This window comes from Cylas formicarius, unplaced genomic scaffold (genome assembly GCF_029955315.1).
Source record: "Cylas formicarius isolate icCylForm1 unplaced genomic scaffold, icCylForm1.1 PGA_scaffold_6__28_contigs__length_40554024, whole genome shotgun sequence".
Taxonomy (NCBI): domain Eukaryota; kingdom Metazoa; phylum Arthropoda; class Insecta; order Coleoptera; family Brentidae; genus Cylas; species Cylas formicarius.
In genome coordinates, this window is record NW_026844347.1 from 38,460,981 (window position 1) to 38,482,860 (window position 21,880).

The 21,880-nt window shown below is 36.1% G+C and overlaps 1 protein-coding gene across 5 annotated transcripts in view; it reads left to right on the plus strand.

Moving 5' to 3' along the window:
* LOC132703451 (octopamine receptor 1-like) overlaps positions 1 to 21,880 on the plus strand; it is a 96,467-nt gene that overhangs the window by 67,338 nt on the left and 7,249 nt on the right. For 2 of the 5 annotated variants that reach the window (XM_060672711.1, XM_060672712.1), the window contains exons 2-4: positions 18,696 to 18,984; positions 19,987 to 20,215; positions 21,381 to 21,567. In XM_060672711.1, coding sequence (XP_060528694.1) covers positions 18,711 to 18,984; positions 19,987 to 20,215; positions 21,381 to 21,567 — 690 coding nt within the window. In that variant the 5' untranslated portion in view covers positions 18,696 to 18,710. Of the gene's footprint in view, positions 1 to 18,388; positions 18,985 to 19,986; positions 20,216 to 21,380; positions 21,568 to 21,880 lie in introns of those variants that run through there. The other 3 variants (XR_009619081.1, XM_060672713.1, XM_060672709.1) reach the window with 2 other exon arrangements.

The following is a 21,880-nucleotide window of genomic DNA, read 5'->3' on the forward strand; positions in this document are numbered from 1 at the left end:
CATTGCTGTGAATTTTCACACCGTTAACATTGGCGGGGGTTAGAGGCGATGAGATAAATGACGGTGCCGGCACGGCGCACCGAAACGAGCATCATAATTGAACTTTTGAAAATTGCCGCTAGAGGCTCGCGCGTTCTAAACTGTTACGGCCAAAAATCCACGTGACTGTTGGCTAATTTGATGAATATTTGAGGAATATCCAAATGCGTTTACGTGTTACGTATATTAGTCGATATTTTCCGATTTGTATTTTTTTTCTTTGCTTAAATAATAATAATATTCATTTTCCCAGAGACAACTACAAAAATTGTATAGGAATAGTCCAAATGCATAATTCGAAAAAAAAATGGCCCGGAATATAAAAGGTGATCTCGAAGTATCCCGTTTCTAAACAAACGCTTCTGATATGAGTTTTATGATTCTGCTAATGTCTGTTTGAGAAGGTAGTACGAAATCAAAAATAGAGTTATTTATTCTATTCATCTTTAGGTGCCATGCACATTCCAGCTAAGGCGTCCTCCGTTTTCCCTATCATATGAGTCTATTTATTTCAGCTTCCTGGAGCTTATACCCGTCCACTGGTGAATATTTCTGAGCAACGCAACTTTTTCCTTCCGATGCCTCGTCTTCCATCTTAAAGTTATATCGCTCTCCCGGTACAATGTGCCCCAGGTAAGAGACCTTCCGTTTTTTAATATGTTGGATGAGTTCTTCGGTCTTCCAATCCAGCCAACCTGAGCACATCCTCGTTTTCAACTCGTTCCGTCCAAGGTACCTTTATCATCTGTCTCAGAGTCCACATTTCGAAAGATTTACTGCTGTTGGTAACTTTGCACCAATGTCTGCTTGCTGAAGATGCCATCCCTGGTTCCAAACCCTCTCTTAAAGCCAATCTGACTGAACCCGCTGACCCCTTCGCATTTACTGTAAAGTCTTGTGTGCATCATTCGAAGAAGCAGTTTTAAAAAAATGACTCATCAAGCTATCTTAGCTCTGTTATCCTATTGGATTTATAAAATTCGATTAACCCAGTGTTCGCGCCGGAATAAAGAATATTTGTTGCTAATTTGTGGACCTTGCACATCCAGAGGTAAAGTCTGTTCATAGATATAAGAAAGTGACTAACTGATGCGAATTAAGGAAAGACTCGGGGAAGTTGTAAGAATGAAATATGGCCGAACAGGTCCGTACTTTGCGTAGAATTTAATTATTTGGGGTTTTGTTAGGTGAGATACTAAACAGTATTTATTTATTTATTTATGTATTTATGTTTAAATCCAAAATAAAATTACAAATTATTTTTACTACCTACTTAAATTATTCAAAATTATTCACATAATATATCAGTATCACTATCGCTATCATCGCCTGTTCTAATTATTATTGGTTCTATATTATTTGCAATATGGATATACGATTGGTCTGCTTTTTCTATATGTTTAACAGAATTTGCCCAACTTTGTGGAGGGATATTAAAAACTTCGGTTAAGTTTGAGGACGTTGCAGTTAGCACCGGGAAAAACATTGTTACGACGAATGGCAGATTTCAGTTGGTGCCAAACATGTTCAATGGGATTAAATATACAGTGGTAAGGTGGAAGCCTTAAAACTGTATGCCCTAGTATGCATAATTATCACAGACGTATTCCTTTTGTAGGTTCAAGCTTTGTAGAACCTCAATTAATTGCTTTTTGGTATAATCTTCGTGAAAATGAATGTCGTTATTATACATGTAGTTTTGGATTGTTGCTTTTGTGTCACACGAAGAAGGGGTTTTAGTCACCTGTTTACTGTGATAACGCTGTTAAGAGGAATGTTTGGAACTAGTTTGTTTTTAAACCAACTTTCAAATAAATCAGCGGTGTTGTCTTTATGGTAATCCAGAGAAGAATCTTTAATATTTTTCGCAGACAGAGAAAGTCCATTTGGAATCCAACCATCTTTAGAGCCAGCATGCAAAATAGTTATTCCTCTACCTCTTTTTGATGGCGCGTTTGTTTTACACTCATCAGTTGAGTCAACCCAACCCTTTTCCGGGGTATCATAAGGGTCGAACCAGGTTTCATCCAAGTAAATAATTGGCCTTTGTTGTTCTCTGTAAATTCTAATTTTTTCTAGATATTCCAATCGCCATTTCCGAATTCTAAAACATTTCATTAAAACTCGCCTTTTGTCAATTTTTTTAAAACTAAAACCCAAGTGTTGAATACAATTCCATAAGGTAGTTCTGCCACATTCAACACCGGTTTCATCTTTTTCAAGCCTCCTAATTAAGATATCTAATGCAGGCACGCTTTGTTCCTCGTATAACTTGTAAATTTTACGACGTATTATATCTTGATCATTTTCATCTACACTCGAGAAAATGTCAGCATCGCTTCTGTTTTTCCTCGCTGAAATGGGATTATTCACAATTTTCCACACAGTTGATGTTGGAATTTTCGTCAATGTGGCCGTTTCTTCTAAAGATGCTTGATTGCTGGCACCACATTAAATGAGAGTCAAATGAACATTGTTTACAACTTCCTTAGTCTCAATAAAATAGTGTTTTCTACATTTGGGCGGGAGCATCTCCTGAGATACACTAGACTCGCACATATGTTGCATAATTCGCACACGATTCAACACACTCTATATTACACACGAAATAAGAATGATTACTAAGTAGTATACCAAATCAAAGAATATTAATCGCAGGTAGGTATGAATTTATTTTCTATGACGACAATTTTACCTGAATTTAAATTCCTAAACTTTAGGTAATAATCTTGTTGCATTGTATGTTAATGACCACCCTTGGATAATTCCATTCAAAAGCAATTGGTCACTTTCTTATATCTATAAACAGACCATAACAAATTTTAAATATGTATCTTTTTCACGTCATAAGGACAACAAAGCATAGTTATAGTCTGGCCCTCCCGAAACCGGTGTTGTTACGTATTGTGTATGGCAGTGGTGGGTCAGATATATTTCTTTCTTTCTGATATATTTCCTGTGTGTTTACTATTTGTGGCAGTGTTGAATAATCGTGTTACGCATTCGTGTAAGATCAGGCAAAATCGTGCGAAATCGTGTGAAAATGACCCACTTGCGAAATACTGTCACCCCAGGATAAACTGATTAATCAAACGCAACCAACAAAACGCGTGTGCATACTTGGTCGCGGTTAACGGTCGTTAGAACTTGAGATCGTATATTAAAGCTTCAGCAGACTGATTTTTTCGCAATCTCATCCTCGTTATCTGCTCCAATTTATAGGGAATCAAATGATCCGCTACTGGATGGGGGGGTACATCAATTTAGTTGGCGATAGCCGTTATCCGATCGCCCACGATATTTCACTGCGACTCAGAGCGAAATTGTGCCTCGGCTTTGTTTAAAAGCGATTCGAAGGGATTAATTCGGATACTATGCGGATCTTCCGAAATAGAATTCTCGACGAATGACGTAAAAATCATTGATACGTGTCGAAACAAATGCGACAATTTAAAGGGCTACTATTTGTTTAAAATAAAGAGTTCTTCAGCATATAAACGTTGGGTAGTAAGTAGTAACATACGCTCGCGCGATTGGGTTTGTAAAAGTTGAGGTTATGCGCAACTATTTTTCGTCGTTGACGTAACATCAAAATAAATTACGAAAGCATGATTATTATTAAAATACACTTTCTGAATATTTTTTATTTTTTTAAAATGAGTGGAAAGTAAAATAAATAGAAAACTTTTACTTAAAGGGATGGTATAGATACGTGGACGATAATATCATTAAACAAATTGCATTCAACAACGGCTGCAATCCATTATAGATAAAATTATAAATAAAAAACAAATCCAGAGAACAGTAAACTCTATTTATCCGAAACCTAATACAGAACACGAACAATTTAAAACAATTACGTAGATAGGAGAACCTAGTGAAAAAGTTTCAAAGCATTTGTCAAAATATGGTTTAAAAATAGCTTTCAGAACTAACAACACAATAGAAAATTTTTTAAATCTCAAAAATCAGGTGTCTACAGGCTGAAATTCGGATCTTGTACTAAGATTTATATTGGACAAACGGGTAGATCCTTCAACAAGCGAATTAATGAACATAAAAGAGCGTTTAAAAACAATAGTCTAGATTCTAATTATGCTACACACTTAAACACAGAAAAACACATTTTGATATTTTACATACAGCCACAAAAAGTAGAAAATTAAATTTTTTGGAAGCCATGGAGATTAACAAAATGAGACATTCAAATGTATTGCTTAACGATCAATTAGATTTAAATACCTCTCCTTTATTGAACTTAAATTCACACAACAACATTTATTCAGGTTTTATGGTCATGGTCAAGCTTCAAGTTTATAAACATATGAAATTACACCATATAAATCAATGTTGCCAAAATTAATTAACCAATGGTATTGGTATTAAAGGGGGGCGCCCTCGCGGGCGTCCAAGCACTTAGGCCACCAGATGGGCCCGTTGTGCCCCCAGGCGTCCAGAATGCCGCCCCTCCTGTAGAAGGTCAGCAACTCCTTTAGCCCAATACCGTGCACTGAGTCCGGATCGATCAGGGCCGTTCCGAAGACTCCCAATCTTGCCCATGTCAAGGCAGGGCACTCGGTGAGCAGATGATACGGGGTCTCCTCCCCTTCCATGCACCACCTACACTCCGGGTCGTCTCCAATGCCTAGCAAGCAGAGATGCCTCCTAAGCCTCCTAAGCCTGCAATGTCCTGTGTAGGCCCCTGTTAGTGCTCTACACTCCCTCCTGGTCAGTCTAAGCAGCTCCCTGGTCCGAGGAAGGGCGGGCCCATCCATCATAAGCCTCGCCTGCCTCATTCCCGGAGCAACTCTCCAGCCCCCCGCGGCCCGGTCTCTCGCCCAGGCTTCGAGAGCTCCCCGCCTCACACACGGGGCGATTCCCAAGCGGGGCTCTGGCCCTATATGCCTATGCGAGGAGCCCTCCCTGGCTAAGGCGTAAGCTGCCTCATTGCCCCGGACACCGGTGTGACCCGGGACTCAGACCAACGTGACCTTTCTCTCCTCAGCCACCCTCCTCAGTACCCCTTTGCACTCCTTTATCAACAAGGAGCGCGTACGCACTGACTTCAGCGCCATGAGTGCAGCCCTACTATCCGAGCAGAAGAAGACTCTCCTGCTTCCGTAGTTGAGCCGAAGCACCTCTCTGGCCGCCATCAATAAAGCGAAAATTTCCGCCTGAAACACAGTGCAGTACTGACCCAGAGGGACCGACAAGCTTGATCCCGTTGTCTCGCAGTACACTCCAGCTCCGGCCAGATCTCCCATTCTGGACCCGTCCGTGTACCGGACAAGTCCATCCCAGGAGCCGACTCTGCCCTCTCTCCAATTTTCCCTTGATGGAAAGAGAAAGGTCAATTTATCAAAGAAGGTCATCTCGGGGATCATGACGTCACTCGGCATGCCCATGACCCCGCGATCCCCGCGACAGCCCTCTAAAATGTCGTACGGACCCCGATTGAGGGTTCCCTCCCTCCAGAGCCCGCAGCTCGCCAGCCTCACAGCTGTCCTGGCCGCCTCCATCTGCACCCGATCCGCCAGAGAGGGCAGCCCCACCAGAGCCTCCAGGGCCCTCGTGGGCGCCGTTCTCATGGCGCCCGTTATGCAGAGGCAAGCCAATCTCTGCAGTCTATCAAGAACTAGCCTTGCTCCCGCTCTTTTGGTCCCCGGCCACCATGCCACTGCCCCATGCGTGAGCATAGGCACCACCATGGTACCGTAGATCCACTGCATGATCTTCGGCTCCAGGCCCCAAGTGCCCCCTACCGCTCTCCGGCACGCCCACAGAGCTCCAAAGGCCGACCTGGTCCTTGATCTTATATGTTCCTGGAAGGTCAACTTAGAGTCCAACCATACGCCCAAGTACTTGACACTTCCGCTTGCAGAAAGAGGCACCCCATCCATCGAAATGTTGAGGTTGCACTCCATCTTCCTTTTCCTAGTGAAGATGACCATCTCCACCTTGCTAGGATTGACAGCCAACTTGCTGTCCAGGCACCATTGTGAGAATCTTGCCAATGCCTGGTTCAGGAGCCCCTGCATCCTCCTCACGTCCGTCCCCTGCGTCATTATCACAAGGTCGTCTGCATATGCCTGAGCATAGACCCCGTGTTCTTCCCTCAGAATATGCAATATCTCGTTCACCACCAGGCACCACAGGAACGGGGACAAGACCCCGCCCTGTGGACAACCCCGTGATGAACCGATGGAGACCTGCTCCCCACCCAGTCTTGCCTCGACCCTCCTGTCGGTTAGCATGGAGCGGATCCACCTTACAATGGCCGTCCCCACTCCAGTACTCTCCACCGCCCTGCAGATCGAGTACAGGGCCGTGTTATTGAAAGCCCCTTCGATGTCAGCGAACACGCACACCGACAGCCGTCCCGAGCCCATACCCTCCTCCAACCTGGAAGTCAGATGGTGAAGAGCTGAGCCCACAGACCCGCCACTTCGGTACGCATGCTGAGCTGGCTCTAAAGGGGCCTCCAGCTCCACCCAGTCAATCAGATACCGGTCCACCAGCCTCTCCAGAGTCTTCATAATGAAGCTGGTGAGGCAAACAGGCCGGTACGACTTCGGGTCTGTGTAGTCACTCTTCCCTACCTTGGGAATGAACACTACCCTGCTGTGTCTCCACAGCTCGGGCACGTACCCCCTCGCAATGGAGGCCCTGAACAGGTCCATCCATCCATTAACCAATGGTACTACAAATTGGAAAATAACTATTTTTCCATTCGTCCCCCACCCCTGAGATTCCATCCTTCAATTATATGGCTTTATTTCCATAGCACCCTACATTCGAGATTCGCGGAGCGATTACTTTTGGCGCGCACCCGGTATAAAAATTTGACGCACGGCACGTCGTTAGCAATTAGGGTTTTCCCTTCGTCCCCGTGGAAGAAAACTGGTTTCGCTTGGAGGTAAAAAAATCTCACATAATCCGGACCAACGAATGTGACGTGACACGAAATACAAAATCCAAAAATTTCATTAAAACCGGACGGACGGCAGACGGCCGCAAAAACAATCGCGCCATCCGTCTGGCATTGCGATCCCGTCAAATTGGATTTTTTTCCAGGATTTTTCCGCCATCTATTAACCGCTCTTTCAATAACTCGTGAAGCTTTTTGCTTTTGCTATTGTTTTGAATTTGCTTTTGGAGTCGAAAAAAATGTTACAATTTTACAGTTTGACATGTACTGACAATAATAATAATAATTACCATACTTCTTTAAATTATTGCAAAAAATTTTGAAAGAATTTGCTTTATAGTAATATAAAGCAATATATTTAAACTAGTTACATCTGCTTAAAGTCTTGATCTCAGCTACTCAACCATAACCGTTACAATAAAATTAACTAATAATAAATCAACAAGCTCTAATCGTAATAAGAGTAGAAATTCTATTGTTGATAGAGTAATAGTCCGTTTTGCTGTCCATTACGTCAGAAATTTTTACTTTCTTTGAAGAAATTTTGACGTATTTTTCAGAAACCCTGACTTATCTTCAGAATTTTTGATTTAACTTCGAAATTTAGACTCGCTTTTCAGTAATTCTGGTCTAACTCAGAAATTCTTATTAGTTTTCTACAAATTCTGATTTTCTTTTCAGAAACGCTAACCCAACTCAGAAATTTTGATTTTTCCCGAATATTATTACTAGTTTTGAGAATTTCTAAATTAACTCATAAATCCTGATTAATTTTTAAGATATTCTGATTTCATTTTCAGGAATTCTGAACAAACTCAGAAACTCTTATTTATTTTCCAAAAATTTTGACTGGTATTTCAGAAATGCGGACCTAACTCGGAAATTCTGACTTATTTCTCGGAACTTATGACTAGTTTTGAGAATTCCTAAATTAACTCATAAATCCTGATTAATTTTTCAGATATTCTGATTTCAATTTCAGGAATTCTGAACAAACTCAGAAATTCTTATTTATTTTCCAAAAATTTTGACTGGTATTTCAGAAATATGACCTAACTCAGAAATTCTAACTTATTTCTCGGAAATTATGACCAATTTTGATAAATTCTAAATTAACTGATAAATGGGCCACCCTGTACATACATTAACCACGTACTTTGATTTTATTTTCAAAAATACGAGGAGAGTCATTGGTAGTGCATTTCCATATATTTTCTTAATTCAAAATCGACAAAAATCGCCCCCTCAGTGGCGTACTTTTTTTTATTAAAAAAAAAGTCAAATAAGGCGAAGGTAAGCATTACATACATCGGTTTCCAATTTGCATCTGCTAAAAAATAAAACAAAGGCGTTCGCAAATAAAAACTTTCACCCTAAGTTGGACGATCGCGACGCGACGTGGCAAACGACCGTGTGCGGACGTGTGTGGGCTGCTTTATCTGCTCAAATACATCGACATGCAGTCCCTTTGAACGCGGGACATAAAAATAAAAGAACAACGCCGGAAATTTTCGATATCACCGGTTTTATCCATCGCTTTGCTTTCTCTGGGATGTATTCTAGCGAGTATATACAGGCTGTCGCGTAAATCATGGCTAAGTGCAACGTCTTTAATCTTATTTATTTGGAGATTCTTACAACCAGAGACTCAAAAAAAACTTCAAAGTCAATGAAAACAATTTTAGGGAAATCCAAATTTAAAACTAGCCAAAACTGAAGTAAAATAAGAGTAAGATCACGTCAAGTGGACCCCCCCATTTACCACTTGATCATAAAAATTTAATTTATATATATTTTTTATAAGTACTTATGATGGAAAATTTATCCCTCAAACGATTTTTTAAAATTTTAATTTTAACAACATTTTTTCTATAATGAAAATATGTCAGCGCTTGTTCTGTCCTTTCGATGTTTTGGATGCTTTTGGGCCACTAATAATTGTTATTATCTCACACAACTTCGCTCCCAAATTATGGTGAGGACAATTAATTTTTGAAAATGGGAATTCCTTTCCTAAAACAACATTCAATGTTTTGCTTATATTTGGGATTGTACAATACTTTGGCATTAAATAAAATAAAGAAAATCATCTCGTGGTGTGAGTTTACCTCTTTCATATTGTCTTGCCTATGTTAATGCCTCGTCTCTTAGGTCTGCACAATGTTAATATTTATTAAAAATATGCATCAGCCATACTGTTTGCTTAAGAGAACAAGTCGATTTAATTCTGACTAACTTTAACTAAATTTACCCGAATTTTGGGGAAGCGTCTGGCCGCTGTCCCCTATTTATAATGTCATATATAATAATTATAATTATTTATTAAAAAGTATTTAATAAAAAAAAACGTTACTGATTAGCAACTATTTTTCTATCTATTATAAATTTGTTATTAGCATTTATAAGATTTTCGAAAGCTGGCTTTAGGCTGAATCCATAGAATTATCCAGAAAATAACACTTCCACTAAATTAATTGTGATTCGGTTATATGGAACAGCTTTTCTTTAGATTTTTTAAGAGGTCCATTTTACCCCTGGTATTACCCAATGGGCTAAAAATGTACAAATACCCAGAATTTATAATTATAACGAAAAAAAAAATTTGGGTTAATTTTTGAGGCCCCCAGGGGGGCCGTCTTGCCCTTTACCTTTATTTATTTATTTATTTATTCACGGTTTAACCAATTTACAAAACTTTTATATTCATTAAAGGCAAAGAGAAAGACTGGTTTGAAGAGTACCAATATTGAAGGCCCTAGTTATAATGTTGCACAAGGTGGTCCAAATTCGAGAGGCCTGTATGGCTTTAAGCATTTGAAGCATAGTTAGCCCAAAACAGGATGATTCTCAAAAATGTGCGATTTTAAAGGCCCTCTATAACTTTTCTAATTGTAAGAATAGAGTTTCTTAAGCGGGAATCTCTCTATTTAACCCGCTTTGTCCCCAGTTATCACACAAAGTTGTATTTCTTTAAATGGGATACCCCCAATTTTTCTAAAAATACACCTATTTTTATTAAATATTTTAAAATATATTTGCAATTTTTGATATTTACCATAGTAGGCGCTGTTCGCGCCCTAAATTTGTAAACAAAATTGTTTGTTTTTTTTTTTTCATCCAAAATCAAGTTGGCTACGACACGACGCGAGCACTCTATACAATAGGTGAAAACTTTAAATAGATGTGTATGCGAGATTTATTGCCATGTAAAAGAAATTGGTATCTGAAACACAGTCCTTTAGTTAGTTTAGTAGTTAGTTAGTTATTTTTCAGTTTTTTTTTTAATTCTCGGCGCACCCTGTACATTTTTGAAAAATTGTCAAGAATAAAAGTTTATGCAGCCAAATCTTCTAGTTCAAGAATTTTTGCGGTTCCATAAACAGTTTTCGAGAAATGTTCTCTTCCTTAGACCCTTGCAAACGCGGTTTTTAATTAACGCTGTTTGCCTGCCAAATTTGATGTCGATAGCTTCAAATTTCGGACGCTTAACGTGTTTTATAGCAAGGTCCGGAAAAACAATCGAAAATCGGAAAAAAAAGATGGACGCCGAAGGTTGAACGCAACCATTTTTACATATCTGATGCACCCCGTGGACGATTAAATAGGAGCAAAATTTGAAGTCTGTAGCTCAAACGGTTCGGAAGATATAGTCGAAAAATCTTAGAACAGAGAACGGAGAAACGGAGAACGGATAACGGACAAATAAAAAAAAAACGTTTTTTTTTTCGAATACTGATTCCACCGTTATCGAGATCTCGAGTTTAGTGAGGAGTTAAAAAGGATGGTCCTTTATGTGTTATTTACACAAGTATTTTGTTTTTCCCCGTCATTATGCAAAAAAATAATCAAATGGAAAGTTGTTGTAGAACCTGAACGTCGCTACTTAGAGCCGTCATATCTCGGTGTAAACAAAAAACACGACATCACGGCTACTAAATAGCTATAAAACATGTCCGCAAAGTTATTGCTCCACACTTTTCCCCAACAGAATGAGAATAATTTCACGCCGATTAGCACACCCAGTATATAACGCAATTTGTCGATCGCAATCAAAATCGCCATTAATCTGCGGTGCGTGCGTGTGCGTAAACGGTCATCGTTATTGAATTTTACTAACTAGGTTCGATGCTCGACGTTTCGTACTAAACAATCATCCCCGTAAATGGGATGACTGCGACATTTTCCGCAGTTATCGGACGGCTAGTCGAATGTCTATTTTTAAGCCAATTTATGTCGAAATTATTTGTAACGCTAGTTGGCTTGGAAAAAAACAAATGCTATCTCGTTGCTAGACTACGCGGCTCGTGAATATTTCTGTTCATTACGTCGAAAATTTTTACTTGTTTTCTTTCCGGAAATTTTGACGTATTTTTCAGAAACCCTGACTTATCTTCAGAATTTTTGACTTAACTTCGAAATTTCGACTAGCTTTTCAGAAATTCTAACTTATTTCTCGAAAATTATGACTAGTTTTGAGAATTCCTAAATTAACTAAGAAATCCTGATTAATTAATTATGGCGGCATTACTTGTAACGCTAGTTGGCTTTGAATAAAACAATTGCTATCTCGTTGTCGTTGTTGTGCTCCGCCGGCGGTATCGAATTAATCCTGGATCGTAATTCTCAACGTATGTACTAATAGAAAATATTTTCATTTTCCTGAGTGTTCCATAATGCTGGTAAATTAAATTGAAAGAGATCGATATACTTCTCAGATCACAATTAGAAATTCGTAATATAATAACTTTTTTGTTAGCGATTCCACCATATTCCGGACCTCAAATATACTGTAAAATGTGCGTTACGATTCTAGCAAAAGGGATGTAGAAGAGAATCTTAGTCGAATTTTTTTTTACATGGTATTCCCAAATACCATCGATAGAGGAAAGCTTAATTACTTGTTATCATTGTTAAGAAAAGTCTGCGATGTGATAAGAAACACTGGAGGTATACTTCAAAGAATGAAGCGTGTATCTTTCTAGTAGGAGAACACTTTCAACACTTTCAAAATGGTTGTTAGTAGTTTTTTAACAGACAATAATAAAAAAATATTAAAACTACGTACTGTTTCCTTAAAATAAAAATCGTTTATTATTATCTTGTTAGGATGTTATATTATTTCATTAAAGCTGTAAAAGTAAAAACAGCCTCCTAATATTTTTTAATGAAAAGTCTTAAGAGTTGATACAGGAAAAACATTTTAATGGACAAATGGACAAAGAGGTAACAGCAGAAACAATTCAACTGTCGTCATGCAGGACGTATTACCGAGACAGAATGCGAACAGGACTTATAAGATGATCTGGCACTAAGCTAGTGGATAAAGCAGTTCCAAACAACAATTACGTTTAAAAGTGAGGAGATTTTATGATGATACATCAGGATTTGCCTACAACAGAAGACTTGACAAAGGAAGCCATATTACGACAAGCAAGAAAGGGTGATGAAGAGCACCAAGAGGAAGAAGAAGATAAAGAAGTTGATCTGGGACCACCACCAACCATTCAACAAGCCCTATATACCTATATTCAAATATTTATATAAAATGTTCCTAAGTAGATGTTAAAATATGAAAATAAAATAATTAAATATTACAGAATACATATTCGTATTGTTATTTTTCAAGTACCCATAACTCTTTGTGACGAAGAAAATCAGTCCCTTCAATTTCGCTATATAGAGACTGTATTTATTTGCTTTTTCTATGAATTTCAAATTTGGCCGTCATTTGCTCCAAAGCCGCTAACGACTTTCTGTTGTTTTACGCAAGCAACGCTCCAAATTCATTCTTCGTTTTTTTAATCGGGCCAAAGCCCTGTTTTGTCATAGCCCACTAATATTAAAGGAATAATAAAGAGAAAGAAGGGTAAATAATGGAAAATTTTAAATAAATCTTAAATCCTTATTAAAAAATTGTAGGTTTTTGTAAGACCTGTCTGAAAAAATTATTTCATATATACGGTGTGCCAATTAAGAAAATCCAAATTTTTGTAGCATCTAATTCAAATTTCTTTGAACATGTCTTTTACGTAGTAGCTTTTTAGAAGATCGTTCTCGAGTTTTTTTTTGCGATTCATGCGGATGACCTTTAGTTGGAAATGACGATGATGATAAAGTGCCGTGAGTTACTCGATGATTGATGGCACTGACATTATCGCAAGTGTGAGGTTCCTAGGATCGAGTTTGGATGAATTTTTAAACTGTGATCCTCTTATTTAAACTCCAAATAACGTAAACTACCTTTTTATAAATCTTCTGGAGATTTTAAATAGGCAACAGTTGCTTGTCTATTTACAAAGACGATTAAATTTTGTTATCCAAAACATTTTATAGTCTAGACGATTTCTTTTGACTAAACATTTATTTTATTAGTATATTTATATTATATTATTATTATTATTGTTAATATTACTATTATTATTATTATCTACTTAATTCGTAAACATAATTTTTTGCTAATGTGAAAACTAGTTTTTTTCAGAACAATTAAATAATTTGAAAAACTGTTAGGTTTACGTATGTGTTAATATAAATAAAAATTTTAAAAGAAATTCAAAAAACAAAATTTTAAAAATATATATATTTCGTTCATCGCTCTTTTTTGAGCCGCTCTGTATAGTTTAAAATAATTTTAATCCTTACACCTTTTGGATTTACCATTTTCTCATAACCTTTGTTGACTCAACCTGTATATAACGCGAATTAGAAAAAAATCGTTTCCTGTACAGTTAAAATACTTTCGGTTGGCAGTATGGTGGGTGGGGCCTCAAAAATTTACCAATTTTTTTTCGCTTTTTTTTCTAACAATTATAAATTCTGGTTAATTGTACATTTTGGTACTCCAAAAGCTGTTGAAGCTGCAGAAAGCCCATTTCTCATCCATTTCTTACCGTTTCAATAGCTTTCGCCAGAGACAGCTCATCCCATTTCATATTCATATTTTAATTTTTATAATTACGCACCATTGTTTCTGTGTAAATAATTAACGTCATAACAACGTAAAGCAAATTAAGTAATCGATGAACGAAAATTGAATAATATTTCAAACTACTACCGCGAACACAAATATATAATAACCTTAATATTCATTTTTAACGATTACGGCCCCACTCAGTTATTTTTAGAACTACTATTACCGACTATCGGTAAGGCACTTTTGGGCGGCAAAGTTAAATTGAAATTTGTTTGTACTCGATTTATTTATATATTTGTAAAAAGATCATAACGCTCAATTTTCTTTCTATATAATCGGAAAAACGAGTCGTATTATGGTAAAAAAAACTTTTTGAGCAATATAACAATAAATAATCCTCAAAGATGAAAAAATGGACATTTATAAAGCTAAAAACTTTTTTAGTTAAAGCCGCAAAAACTAATAAAAAGCTTGAGTGGACCGCCTTGCCCCCTCCGCCCCCTAATTCCGGGCATAATTCGATTCCCGATCCTGCGCCATATTTCCCGGAGTTTTTCCTTCACGCAAGTGCAAACCGGGCGGATAATATACGCTCTGTATGCACCGGAAATTCGTACCATTTCGCATTTTTCGAGGGATTCGCCTGCAAATCCAATTTGAATAGAATTATCGAGTGCCCACTTCTCTATCCCGTTGTATAGCTACACACGCGGTGCCCAATGTCAAACAACATATTACGCGAAACAATTATTATATATATATATATATATATATATATATATATATATATATATATATATATATATATATATATATTATTATATATATATATATATATATATATATATATATATATATATATATATATATATATATATATATATATATATATATATATATATATATATATATTATTATTATATATATATATATATATATATATATATATATATATATATATATATATATATATATATATATATATATATATATATATATATATACTTAAGAAATGGTTCTTGGGTTTTTTTTGGTCCTTTTTTAGTGAAATTAAAATAAGTTTCCGTTACTTGTGAAACATTTTATTTTTTGTGATGTTTCGGCCTTCAAGACCTTCTTCAGACATTTAATTTTAACCTACAAAAATGTGTTTTTAAATAAAATTATTTATAGCATTGTTTTCCTGGTCATAATTAAAACATAGATAAAAATTTGTATAGGAGTCAGCATTGAAATGATTAAAAATTACTAGTGCAAGTCAATAGAACAAACAAAGTGATTAAAAATTGTATAAAAATAGATGCACAACAATAAAACATACATAATTTCTTATATTACGATTACATACATACCTTAAGCCAAAAATCAACGGTTCACTATATAGTTGTTTGGTAATTTACAGTTTTACAACATTCACAACAGACATATTGAATATGTAAATCGACAAGCCACATTGATAAGACGACGAACCAAAACAATAATGCGAAGCCCGGATGTACGTTTCTTCACAGTAGGACAACGGAGTTTTTTTTTTTTTTCTAAAGCTTTTTTTTTTGTTTGTGTGAGATTCACGGGTTAATGTGTCTCTTTATTTAATTAAGTTGTGATAAATTTTGCTGAGATTTTTTGTGTCAGTCTTAGAGTTTATGGCGTTTGGATTTTTTTGGATCTCAATCATTTCCTAAAATTCACTTTTTTTTGTGTGCCTTTCTGAGTGTAAAATTTTCACACTCATATCATATATATATATATATATATATATATATATATATATATATATATATATATATATATATATATATATATATATATATATATATATATATATATATATATATATATATATATATATATATATATATATAACTAATCAAAATAAAAAGCTATGTACGCGGGCTGCCTTTTATATTTTGGTATTTTCTTACACTAGTCGTGCCATCTGTCCTGATAAATGCATTATTAACTGAGGGAGTTTTCCCTATCGTGCTTTGCTAAAATATTTGAATACGCCATGCTTGACCGCTTAACCGATTATTTAAGTAAAAACAAAATTTTGTCTGAAAGTCTGCACGGTTTCAGTTTTGCAAATGCTCAAAAAAATAGAATTTTGAAAGGATTTGACCAGATCTGCAATTGAGATATATTATTCGTTATAGTCTTAAAAGCTTATATTAATAACGGCAGACGTTTTTATTGAGTACACTCCTCAGTAGATAACAAAATCTTTACTATTACCCGGTCAGATGTATATGTATTACGATCGCTGTTTTGCATAAATAAAATATGTATAGAAATTAATACTTTTTATGTACTTTATATACCAAACTTTATAAGACTGATGATAAATGACGTAGATATATTACGAAATAATCTGAAATCTTGGGGTATAATGCAAGTAACAAAAAACAATTCAAATCTGTATTTCAATTTTATTTGAAAGGTGTCGGAGTCATGTTTGTCGTAGGTTAACTCTTCTTCATCTTCCATTGAATCGGACTCTGTAAAAATAAACCGTAAATTGTAAAATATAGATAATTAGTAAATTAATCCGAATATATTTGATAACGAATTAATTTTTATCAACTTACCAGGGACATTCAGGGATCGAATCATTTAAAGACAAGTGTATTGCCCTGCTCAAGCCAACCATACTCCAAGGTTGAAGATTGCTTTTTGTAAGCGTTTTTCCAAATATTTGAAATGTAATGGGCTCTCAGAAGTTGTTGGTAGAGTTCATTCTTACATGGTAGTATTGAGGTTGCGTCAAAATTGTGTATTTTTTTACTAAAATTTTCGTTCACATCCGAAGCTTTGTAACTACTCGCGATATTACAGAGGGTCCTTTCTCCAACAACTGATCTAATTCAAGCCCACTTCATCTGTTTCAGAAACGTTTACGTCTTTTACAAGATTATCAAGTATTATTGTATCATCAGTTATGTTGATGGTTGCTCAGTTGAAGACGACGACGTAGTGGGTTGTAATACAGCTTCTTTGTTGAGATCGGTTGCATTTTTTTTAAGCCGTAAACGCTTTGTAACAACTACTGCGATATACAGAATCAAAAATTTCGACCAGTACAAGCATTTCATTGTATTCCAATTTATAATGTTTTCTTAACCTCAAAATTTGTCGGCATTTTTCAATCTCTCTCTTTTGAAAATGTCAATAATTTCTCAATCTTTGCTGTGGCACAAAAAATACACTTCACTAGTTTAATTAAAGTAAAATAACATAAAGCAACACTGTGTATTTTATTAAATTCACCAAACGCGAATCATCTGTATAGAGATTGAAAAACATACTGAAAACATCTGATAAAAACCGTTAGGTTGGGATTATAACAGAGCCATCTGAGGTATAAACCCTAAATTATTTAAGTGGTAGTAGCTATAAAATAAAATATTATAAGCTGGAATGAGTAGAATAGTAATACATGGGAGAAAGAAAAAAGCTAATGTAGTAGTAAAGATTTTGTTATCTATTGAGGAGTGTACTCAATAAAAACGTCTGCCGTTATTAATATAAGCTTTTAAGACTATAATGATATATATCTCAATGGCAGATCTGATCAAATACTTTCAAAATTTTAATTTTCTGAGCATTTGCAAAACTGTCTGCCATTATTATTCTTCGATAATAATAATAATAATATATTTTAAGATTTCAAAACGGCAGCCGCGATCAAATTATATTTAAAATTCGCCAAAAATCGATACCTGTCTCATCTGCGCAGTAGCTGGGTCCACCGCTTTGAGCTTAGTGGGTCCCCACATCATGTATATTAGGTATAGAGGCCTCAATGTACAAAAATCCAGGTCTGGTCAAATACATGCAGGTAGCCGCCCACTGGCTGTTAGACTATATGGTATTCCCTTTTGTAGGAATTCAAGTCATGCGACATCTGTTTTCAAATCCCAAAAAAAGTCAGGCCCCTCTTCCGGGAATTTAAAATACTGCCTTTAGCATGTATATGCATATTAGAAGTTTGTTTATGGGAATATAAAATTAAAAATACTATAATACACGCAACAAAGATTGCTTCTCCATAAAAAAAAATAGACTAGAATTTTCAAAAAATATATTTTACGAACTCCGGTATTAAAGTCTACAATAGACTGTCCCCAGAGCTAAAGTAGTAATAAAAAACATTTTAAAATCCAAACTCCTAGAAAACTGTATAATGTAAAATTTAAAAGAATATTTTACCTATTAATGTTCATCACTGTATTGTTGTGCTCTGTCATATATTTCTGTTGTATAAATTTTTAATGTAATGCCTCATTTGCATCATCTATATTGACCTACTTGACGAAATCCATGATACACTGATTGTATTCTAAATATGTAAGATAATCAAGATATTATGATATGATATATTATTTACTGAATTCAAAAAGGGAATTAGGGACTCACAGTATAGGTATTTATTTTTAAATAGTCGTCCAATTCATACAAGTTTTATTCTGTAAGTGCCGCAAATTCATAGATTCTTATTTTTATTTTTATTAAGTTCCGATGAAGTGTATTCGCTGCGTTTAACTGTATATTATGTAAAATACGAATTTTCTAGCAGTTGAAACCGCGATATCTCACGAATGGCGAGTCGTGAGAAAAAAAGTGCCTGAACAATTTTTGTAGAGAATTGAATGGTCTACAACTTTTGTTACGCCTGTTTTCGCGATAAAACTTACCGTTGTCGAGGAAAATGGGCAAAAACCTCAATTTTATACGTTTGACCTTGAATGCAATTTTTTGCGCAAGTCGAATGGAAGTGGATTTTTGAAGTTGACAATTTATGATCGTTTTTTCCAGAAATGAACCCTCGGTATGCCTTCCAGCTCAGCCGAGAGCCTCCTCGGAACAAACGACACCTCAGTAGTCGAACCCGCCCACGTCACAGATCTCCAAAAGATCGGGCTGGTGCTCCTGCTCAGCGTGGTGATAGTCGTCGTAGTGGTGGGCAACACGTTGGTGATTTTGGCCGTCATCACGACGAAACGCTTAAGAACGGTGACGAATTGTTTCGTCATGTCTTTAGCGGTCGCCGATTGGCTCGTAGGCATCTTCGTCATGCCTCCGGCAGTGGCGTACAATTTTAAGGGTGAGTTGTTGGTAGAAGCATTCGTGGTATACCTTTTAAAGGCGGAGAGTCTTGCCATCGCAATTGTTTATGCGAAATCCTTACCGGACGCTCAAGGAAATATTGAATGTGGTAGGTTTAATAAAAAAAAAAAGTTTTAACCATAGACGTCCGACTAAGCGCCATAAGTCACTCATAAAACTTTGATGAAAACGTCTGAATGTCTCTTTACTTGTTTGGCAAAAAACAACTTATTGAAATTAAGTTAGTAAAGAGCGTTCTATAAAAGTGTAAATTACTAATTATTACTCATCACAGAAATGGATTCAGCCAAAGAGACGTAGTCATATTATTGAGCGTTACTGTAACGAAAATAGGGTCGAGAATAAGTCAAGGTTAGCTCCAAATAAGATCTTCAATGAACGTGAGGAAAGATGGATTGTAAAAGAGGTATCGAATTATTCAAAAAAAGTGCTCCAAAGATGTGTGGCGAGGTGGAAAAAGGTGAAACCCCGAAACAATTGGACGAATCCTACGAAAAACTAATTTACATGGTCGAACTGTCAGAAATAAGCCTTTCAATTAGCCGAAGAAATAGACGCGTGAGATTGGCATTCGCTAGAGAGCATACCGATAAGGATTTGAACTTCTGGAATTCATTAATATTTGCCGATGAGACCAAAATAAAATTATTTGAATTAGTTAGTTACATCTCAATGAAAATTATCCTCCAATAATACTGGACAATGTTTCTCTTAATGTAAGACAACGAATGTGGATTCAGCACTATAGACGACAAGTAAAAGAATTTCTTAATCAAAATTACACAAACCGGTGGACAGAGAACAATTGGTAGCTAGACTTATGGATGCCGGAGAAACTATTCAATTCTAAGAAGAGCTAAACATTTTGAACAACTAATTGAATAAAATAAAATACAATTAAATAAAAACTAAAGTCTCCCGAGCTATGGCAGGCGTGTCATAGCTTTATTATTTCGAAATCTTTGTTATGGCGTTGCAGGTGCCTGGGAGCTCGGCTGGATTCTCTGCGACCTGTGGATATCCCTGGATATACTGCTGTGCACCGCGTCCATTTTGAGTCTGTGCGCGATAAGCATAGACAGATATTTAGCCGTCACCCAGCCGTTGACGTACTCCAGGAAAAGGAGGTCGAAACGTCTCGCCTTCATCATGATCCTGATCGTCTGGTCGAGCTCCGCCCTCATCACGTGTCCACCCATGTTTGGCTGGTAGGTATGGTGTGTCCCAAAGTATAGCGTCTTACCACCTCTAAAAAGTAATTACGTAATTAGTAATTATCCGATAAAAAAAAGATGGTGAGATGGTGAACAAAATATGATAAGCAGGAAAATATAGATAGATCATTTATTCACAATGTTCCGTAAAAAACCAAATGTATGAGACGAGTATTACAAGAAAATTGGGTGTGGGAGAGACGGTCCCCCTGGGGCAAGGAGGTCCTTAATATTAACCAAACATTTTTTTTTCGTTATTATAATTATAAATTCCGGGTTTTTATACATTTTTAGCCCTTTGCGTAATACCAGGACCTCTTAAAAAATCTAAAAAAAGCTATTCCGTATTATTATAATCGAATCCTTTCGAAAATCTTATAAACAATAGCAAATTTTTTAATCCATAGAAAAATAGTTACTAAACGGTAGCGTTTTTTTATTAAATTATTTTTAATAAATAATTATAATTATTATATGTTACACACAAAGCAATAAGAGAGAATTTACTTAAAGATAGTCAAAAATAAATCGACTTAATGGTTAAAAGTGACAAAAAAAACTAATAAAAAGCTTACGCTCTCTTATAACGAACATCGCTTTATCAAAAAAACCGAATATATTTCAAAATCTTTCAGGTTGTAGAAAGCAAAAAAATTAATTAATTTGAAAATCACAAAAGATGACAACTCCTTCACATCATAAATTGTGCAAACTAATAAATAAACATACTTCAATGATGAGGTGAGTTAGGTTATGTTGTGACCTAAGATGACAGGGGTTAGAAGGAAAGGTTAGGTTAAGGTTAATGTTTATTTTAATATTTTTTAATTTCCTTATATTTCGTGATAGTTTTGCATTCCGTCCTAAATAAGTTTGGCTTAAAGGTAAAGGTTTATCCAGTCACATAAGTTTTATTTCGCAATTGTCGAAAAGTGAAAGGTATTCTATGGGTAATTGGGTAATACAACACAAGATACCACTAGATCCTGCGATTGAGAGTTAAAAGAGCGGTAAGTTTAAAAACAAGCTTTTACATGAATATATTTTGAGGACCAACATAGAGTTTTACACGACAAATATCCAATCACTTATGCACATTTGTACTGACAACGACTGGCTGTTTTCTCGAATTTTAGAACTTTTTGATGTTGTTTTGTAGGTACGAACCCGGCAGACACGAGGGTAACACCTGCAGGTACAACAAAAATACGGGCTACGTCATTTTTTCGGCCATGGGATCGTTCTTCATACCCATGGTCGTGATGCTCTACGTGTACCTGAGGATATCTTGCGTCATCGCCCAGAGGCACGACCAGCTGTCCCACATGGATACCATAAACCCCGTCGTAAATATCTGCGCGTTTTTTGGTCTTCATAAAGATGTGGAAAGACCTCAATCCGAATAAAAATACAATTAAAAATGTAAAAGCCCAGTGGCGTACTTTTTTTATATCCAAAATATTGGTTGGTGTCTTTTCACTAAAATTAGTAATCGTTAAAATCTACTCGGATAAAATTATTACCTTTCTGGGCTCTAGAAATAAGAGCGTTGATAACAGAGACGTCTGTTTACAAACCTTCTGGGTTGTAGATGAATCCAACTTGCTGACGTTTCGCCAATCATCCTCTTGCCTTCTTCAAGGCTTAAACTGAAGTCGG